The 7537-nt window shown below is 36.9% G+C and overlaps 1 protein-coding gene across 1 annotated transcript; it reads right to left on the bottom strand.

The window, feature by feature from the left end:
- Window positions 1–5009: 5009 nt before the first annotated feature.
- On the bottom strand, window positions 5010–7537 carry LOC134857114 (xenotropic and polytropic retrovirus receptor 1 homolog). Its single transcript, XM_063873482.1, has one exon. It carries the CDS (start codon window positions 7532–7534, stop codon window positions 5453–5455), a length of 2082 nt encoding a protein of 693 aa, XP_063729552.1. The 5' UTR covers window positions 7535–7537; the 3' UTR covers window positions 5010–5452.

Genomic DNA, 7537 nt, shown 5'->3' on the forward strand with positions numbered 1-7537 from the left:
ACTCGTCTTTTCAGTCCATTAAAACGAAGTGAACTTGTCGGTAGAGCTTCTCTACTTTTGCTGTACACAGGCGTGCGCTTGTTTATAACTATTTCAGGGTCGTCCACCATCGAACAGAGAAGTGTTTGGTGGTCTCCTTTCATAGGCGCGATGTTTATGTCTCTAGTCGCTCGGAACTGACCGCAATTGTTCAAATGCTCGTTCTACAGTCGAAAATAATTCCAAATGAATCTACGAAAAACGACAAGTATAGCGTAAAATGTGCTTAAATACAGCGCATTAACGAAAGGCAAGAACATGTTTACTACTTGAGCTACCCACATGAACCTGATAGTGTCACTGATACCAAAGTAAAAAAAAATGAATGTTTAGGGTTGACCATTTCTTCTCGTAGGCATGGGGCGTCTTTGTTCGAACAAGAAAAAAGGCGCCAGTCTATTTTCAGATCCCAATACAACGAATAAACAGTCGAAGTGAAAAACGTAAGCAGACATCCATGCTATACTATGATGGCTTTACATTTATCGATCTGAGAAATTTGTAAGTCATTTTAAAATCGAAGTTTTTCAGTGACTCAAAGTAAGCAGTTTTGTCTAGTTCTAAAGAATCATTCAATTCGTGCTTGCAGCGTTTAACTTTCGCCAGAATAATTCTGTTTCGATGCCGTCTGAAGACGATTTTCAGCATTTATTGTGTGATGACATCCCATGGGAGACTTTAGACCGACGAATTGTCTTTTTTGGAATATATTTGTAAACGGCTTGATAATACAACCCATAGACATTTCAAGCAATATAATTGCATCAATTACGTAGAGGCAAAGCGGAGCTTCGCATCATTTGCGATACTACGCAAACACATCATTGCGAGCCAGCGAATAGAAAATAAGATAGAAGTAAAAAAAAAAGCGAAAAAAAAACTAGAGGAAGCACGGACTTCGTAGTATCAATTATGGTCACATCTGCGTAAAAAAATTCGGCCATTGCTCTTTGAATTTTATCTGATTTGAAGCAAATTAATCAAATGACTGAGACTTCAAAATGCAACAACAAACCTTTTAAAAACTCTTTACTTATCACATTTTTATCAGACTTATTTTGATCAACTCGTCTTTTCAGTCCATTGAAACGAAGTGAACTTGTCGGTAGAGCTTCTCTACTTTTGCTGTACACAGGCGCGCGCTTGTTTGTAACTCTTTCAGGGCCGTCCATCATCGAACAGAGAAGTCTTTGGTGGTCTTCTTCCATAGGCGCGATGCCTATGTCTCTAGTCGCTCGGAACTGACCGCAATTGTTCAAATGCTCGTTCTCCAGTCGAAAATAATTCCAGATAAATCGACGAAAAACGGCAAATATAGCGTAAAATGTGCTTAAATACAGCGAATTAACGAAAGGCAAGAGCATGTTTACTACTTGAGTTACCCACATGAACCTGATAGTGAAGTTAGTACTGATACCAAAGTAATAAAATGAACGTTTAGGGTAGACCATTTCTTCTCGTAGGCAAGGGGCGTCTTTGTTCGAACAAGAAAAAAGGCACCAGTGTATTTTCAGATGCCAATACAACGAATAAACAGTCGAAGTGAAAAACGTAAGCAGACATCCATGCTATACTATGATGACTTTCCATTTATCGATCTGAGAAATTTGTAAGTCATTTTAAAATCGAAGTCTTTCAGTGACTCAAACTAAACAGTTTTGTCTAGTTCTAAAGAATCATTCAATTCGTGCTTGCAGCGTTTAACTTTCGCCAGAACAATTCTGTTTCAATGCCGTCTGAAGACGAGTTTCAGCATTTATTGTGTGATGACATCCCATGGGATACTTTAGACCGACGAATTGTCTTTTTTGGAATATATTTGTAAACGGCTTGATAATACAACCCATAGACATTTCAAGCAATCTAATTGCATGGAATACGTAGAGGCAAAGCGAAGCTTCGCATCATTTGCGATACCACGCAAACACATCATTGCGAGCCAGCGAATAGAAAATAAGATAGAAGTAAAAAAGCAAAAAAAAACTAGAGGAAGCACGGACTTCGTAGTATCAATTATGGTCACACCTGCGTAAAAAAATTCGGCCATTGCTCTTTGAAAATGATCTGATTTGAAGCAAATTAATCAAATGACTGAGATTTCAAAATGGGACAACAAACCTTTTCAAAACTCTTTACTTATCACATTTTTATCAGACTTATTTTTATCAACTCGTCTTTTCAGTCCATTGAAACGAAGTGAACTTGTCGGTAGAGCTTCTCTACTTTTGCTGTACACAGGCGTGCGCTTGTTTATAACTATTTCAGGGTCGTCCATCATCGAACAGAGAAGTGTTTGGTGGTCTTGTTCCATAGGCGCGATGCTTATGTCTCTAGTCGCTCGGAACTGACCGCATTTGTTCAAATGCTCGTTCTCCAGTCCAAAATAATTGGAATAAATCTACGAAAAACGACAAATATAGCGTAAAATGTGCTTAAATATAGCAAATTAACGAAAGGCAAGAACATGTTTACTACTTGAGTTACCCACATGAACCTGATAGTGAAGTTAGTAATGATAGCAAAGTAATAAAATGAACGTTTAGGGTAGACCATTTCTTCTCGTAGGCAAGGGGCGTCTTTGTTCGAACAAGAAAAAAGGCCCCAGTCCATTTTCAGATCCCAATACAACGAATAAACAGTCGAAGTGAGCCTTGCAAAAACGTAAGCAGACATCCATGCTATAGTATGATGGCTTTCCATTTATCGATCTGAGAAATTTGTAAGTCATTTTAAAATCGAAGTCTTTCAGTGACTCAAAGTAAACAGTTTTGTCTAGTTCTAAAGAATCATTCAATTCGTGCTTGCAGCGTTTAACTTTCGCCAGAACAATTCAGTTTCAATGCCGTCTGAAGACGATTTTCAGCATTTATTGTGTGATGACATCCATGGGAGACTTTAGAGCGACGAAATGTCTTTTTTGGAATATATTTATAAGCGGCTCGATAATACAAACCATAGAACATTTCAAGCAATCTATTTGCATCAAATACGTAGAGGCAAAGCGGAGCTTCGCATCATTTGCGATACAACGCAAACACATCATTGCGAGCCAGCGATTAGAAATCAATACAGAAGTAATAAAAGCGAAAAAAAAACTAGATGAAGCACGGACTTCGTAGTATCAAGTATGGTCACATATGCGTAAAAAATTCGGCCATTGCTCTTTGAATTTGATCTGATTTGAAGCAATTAATCAAATGACTGAGAATTCAAAACGGGACATCAAACCTTTTGAAAACTCATAACTTATCAGAAACATACAAAATAGTTCCAGAGGGATATCCCTTCCTTACAAATAACTTCAGGTATTACAGATGTCGGGGCTAGAAAGAAATAGTATTTCAATATATTGGCAACGAATACAATTATTTATTTTTGTCAGAGAAAATGAAATATATTTATTTTGTTAGTACAATTATTGTTCAAGGACAGAAATTTGGATCATGAACAAGATTGTCAATAAAAGATTCTCCAATTATTACTTTTGTCGAAGAAATACAAAAAAGATATTTAATAAATTGATTTTACCGACGAAATTAAAAAATTTGTTTTTCTTTAAAAAAAATACATTTGAATTTATATTTTTTACAACCCTGAAGTGCTTTGTAAACGGACTCGATTATTCTGTCAATGATTAAGTCACTACAGTGTAGGTCTGCTTTGTTCTTGCATTTCTCTTTTAAAACAGAAGTCTAATCATTTATTTTGATATCCAGCTCAAATTGCACAATAAGAATGATTGCTATTTTCTTCTTGCCAGAAGAAACCAATTAAAGACGAAGAGCTTATTTTTACAGGCATTATTTTTACAGGCACTCTACTCAACCTCAACGCTGGAAAAATATCAAATTGAAACGAAGATAGCCGGTTACTGCGCAAGTAGCACGGAATGTTCCGACCACCGTTAAAAAAACACGTTTTTATGAGATATAGAAATAAACCAAAAAAATTGGAACAGGGCAAATAAGGCAATCATAATCAAATACGCCAATTTTAGAACAGTTTTTGTAGAAAAAAGGCTAGAAAAACAAAAAAAATCGTATGAATAAAATAATTTTGAAAATCTTCAAAAATTTCTTCTGATTTTTTTTGCAGAAACTTTTGATTCTCAAAATGGCGCTTAAAGTCTCCACAAACTATCTTTAATCGAGTTTTGAAAAAATTCACGGCTTAATAAGAGCTTAAATAAGCTATTTTAAGACTCCGCGTTCACTTTATTAGCTCGAAATTAGACCGAAAAGCAATCAAAAATTTTAAACTACTTTTGCTTGACACTGAAAAATTATTTTCAAATTTTTTAATGTCGTTCTAATTACCACTGAAAAAGCGTTATTATGATATATAACTCAACTTGTTTTGATGATTATTCTTGACAACTGAGGAAAACAATAAGAAATACAAGGTGGAAAACAATAAGAAATAAAAATAAAACACACCCGAATACAAAGTTCCTCCACATTTATCAAATGGTCGGAACAACAACACTATATTTTGATAGTATCTGGACCATATTATTAAGTTGACTTGCTTGAGTAATTGCCTTAAAGTTTTACACAGAGGCGAAGCTGCGCTTCGCAAACACTTGCGAGAACACGACCAAAAAGCAGCTCTATCAAGTGACACAAGAAAAATTAGAAATAAGCCTCGAATTTGCAAAAACTCCAATTAGCAAAAATCTGCGATCTAGCAAACTTGAGTCTCACGCACTAACCATTCAGCCAGGGATGCTTCAAATCCCCCAAAAACTAGCCAAGAATAACGCAGCGACATATGCTAATAAATTGCCAATTCAATGCAGCAAAAGTAGCGCCAAATACAAAAACATACAAAGTTGCATGTTATAAATCGCAAATCATAAGGTCACATTATGTATAAATGATGCATTTCAAAAAATTGCGAGATAATTGAGTCTAAAAAATCTGAAATCGAGGTTTTAATATTGTTATGTTGTTTGAAACAAATAGCTTTCTTCGGTTCACTAGATGAATTAAAAATGCATCAACTGCGTAAACTTATAACTATTCAAATGTCAAAGCACATGTTATCAATCAGCTGTAAAGGTGCAACAAACTTCCAATCAATTGTTATTGCCAATTCAATGCAGCAAATATTCTTGCTTTAAGTCGCAGCAATATTTGCGACTTAGTCGCAGCAAAAGTCGCAACAATATTTGCCACTTAGGTTGGAAAAAAAGAGAGCTCGTCCTATAACACTTTGCTTCGCAAGTCTAAATATCCCATCACTTCAGAAAATTCAGCGTATATCCCAAGATTTCTTGCACCACTGCACGATTGCATTTCCTTTCAATTGATCGCTTATTAGTTTTGACCCAACTTTTTCAAAAATTCGAATCGTTTCGTTTAACTTTCATTCCTTTCAGCTTTTCATCCATTTCAAGGGTTCACTCGCAACGCTATACTTGGGATTGCGCAGTATCGTCACTAATCATGTTTGATCTCGAAGCAGACTTATTTTTATCAACTCGTCTTTTCAGTCCATTGAAACGAAGTGAACTTGTCGGCAGAGCTTCTCTACTTTTGCTGTACACAGGCGTGCGCTTGTTTATAACTATTTCAGGGTCGTCCATCATCGAACAGAGAAGTGTTTGGTGGTCTTCTTCCATAGGCGCAATGCTTATGTCTCTAGTCGCTCGGAACTGACCGCAATTGTTCAAATGCTCGTTCTCCAGTCGAAAATAATTCCAGATAAATCGACGAAAAACGACAAATATAGCGTAAAATGTGCTTAAATACAGCGAATTAACGAAAGGCAAGAGCATGTTTACTACTTGAGTTACCCACATGAACCTGATAGTGAAGTTCGTAATGATACCAAAGTAATAAAATGAACGTTTAGGGTAGACCATTTCTTCTCGAAGGCAAGGGGCGTCTTTGTTCGAACAAGAAAAAAGGCCCCAGTCCATTTTCAGATCCCAATACAACGAATAAACAGTCGAAGTGAGCCTTGCAAAAACGTAAGCAGACATCCATGCTATACTATGATGGCCGAACTGATCGTAGTAAAGTTTAACTCCAGTATATAGACCGATATAAACTAGTCGCACTGCATATTTACCCGAATTAACTATATGAGGAAAACACTTCTTAGTCGACTGGTACCTTCTAAGACACTGAGCGAACCGAAACCAGGCTGGCAACATACTAAGCACTGTCCGCAACCCGTACGAGTCAGAATTGCACACGTGATTTTCGTAACCATCCGAATAACCGTCACTTTTCCAATCAAGCTCAAATGCGTAAAAACAAACAAAGTATTCAAAATCGAGAATCACTTTCCGTAAACTGTTCAATTGATCTGCGAGCCAAAAGTCCGGGAAAGTGACAAAGAAATAAGGAGCTGTTATGACTCGAAAAAGGTACTTGAGCAGCCAAAATCGAGCCGATTTTTTAAATATAGGCACTGGAAAAAATAAAATCAACACAAATAAACAGACACAAACGAAAGGACTTATGTAAGCTTTGATTCCAATAATGGGCGAAAACAATAATATCAAAACACTACAACACCACAGAGTTCCGAGAACGAACGATACTTCAAGAAGATCCTCAAACGTGATGTGACTTCTAGGATCCAGCCCAAAGATTAACACGTGATTGACGCCATATTTACTCCACCCATACAGATTCGCCCCCAGAAGTCCAACGAACAAAACAACTAAAAACAATCCTCTGTAAATTGTAATATATGCCTCAATGTACCCTTGGTCGAACCAGCGAGTAAGATAGTTTGATGACAAGATAATCGCAATGGATAATGTAATGAAGGTGCCAAGAAATAAACCAACAAAGAAAAACTTTTCAGGAACTTGTTTTTCGGTTAGAGGAGGCACTCTTAATCTTTTCATTGCGCGAGTTCGATCCCCGCCCTCTAACTCAACAATATAAGTTTCTTCGCAATCTCGAATCAGCCGTTCAATTTGTTTATTTGTACTGAACGGAGCGGTTTCAACTTCATTAAGTCGAAACTCAGCGCCGCTTTGGGTCTCGCAAATTTTGTCATGTTTCTTAAGGATTTTACGAAAGCCAGTAAAATTCAACGACTGGTAGTTTTGCAGTAAAATTAGACTTAGATACAACTCACTATAGGCTACTTTTAAATCGGATATTTTCGGCCGAGTATCTTTCGATTTAGCTGGCTGTAGTTTCGTACTGATACGTGATGTCTTTTCACTCGTGATTTCCCTGTGATTTTTCGCCAGTCTTAGTTCAATATGAAGCGCTGCCGATTTCCGATGCGCTTCCGCTAATTTTTCGGCAAAAAACATGTTGATTTTGTTCAGCTCCTGTTCACATTTGGAGAAAAACTTCTGATCAAATTTGGCGTAGTATTTTTTCAGAGTCTCTTCATCTGATATGTCACTAGGGGGCGCATTTTCTTGAGCCTCATAAAGCATGTCTTTTAAATCCTCATAAGCCACGTACTGAGTTCTCCACTCTGGTGTTAAATGGTCGTTCAAATGGGCCGCAAACTTCATCAC

The sequence above is a fragment of the Symsagittifera roscoffensis genome, chromosome 1, assembly GCF_963678635.1.
Source record: "Symsagittifera roscoffensis chromosome 1, txSymRosc1.1, whole genome shotgun sequence".
Classification (NCBI taxonomy): domain Eukaryota; kingdom Metazoa; phylum Xenacoelomorpha; order Acoela; family Convolutidae; genus Symsagittifera; species Symsagittifera roscoffensis.

Coding starts and splice junctions, on each gene's coding strand:
- LOC134857114 (XM_063873482.1), bottom strand. CDS start 7,534: ATGAAGTTTGCGGCCCATTTGAACGACCATTTAACACCAGAGTGGAGA.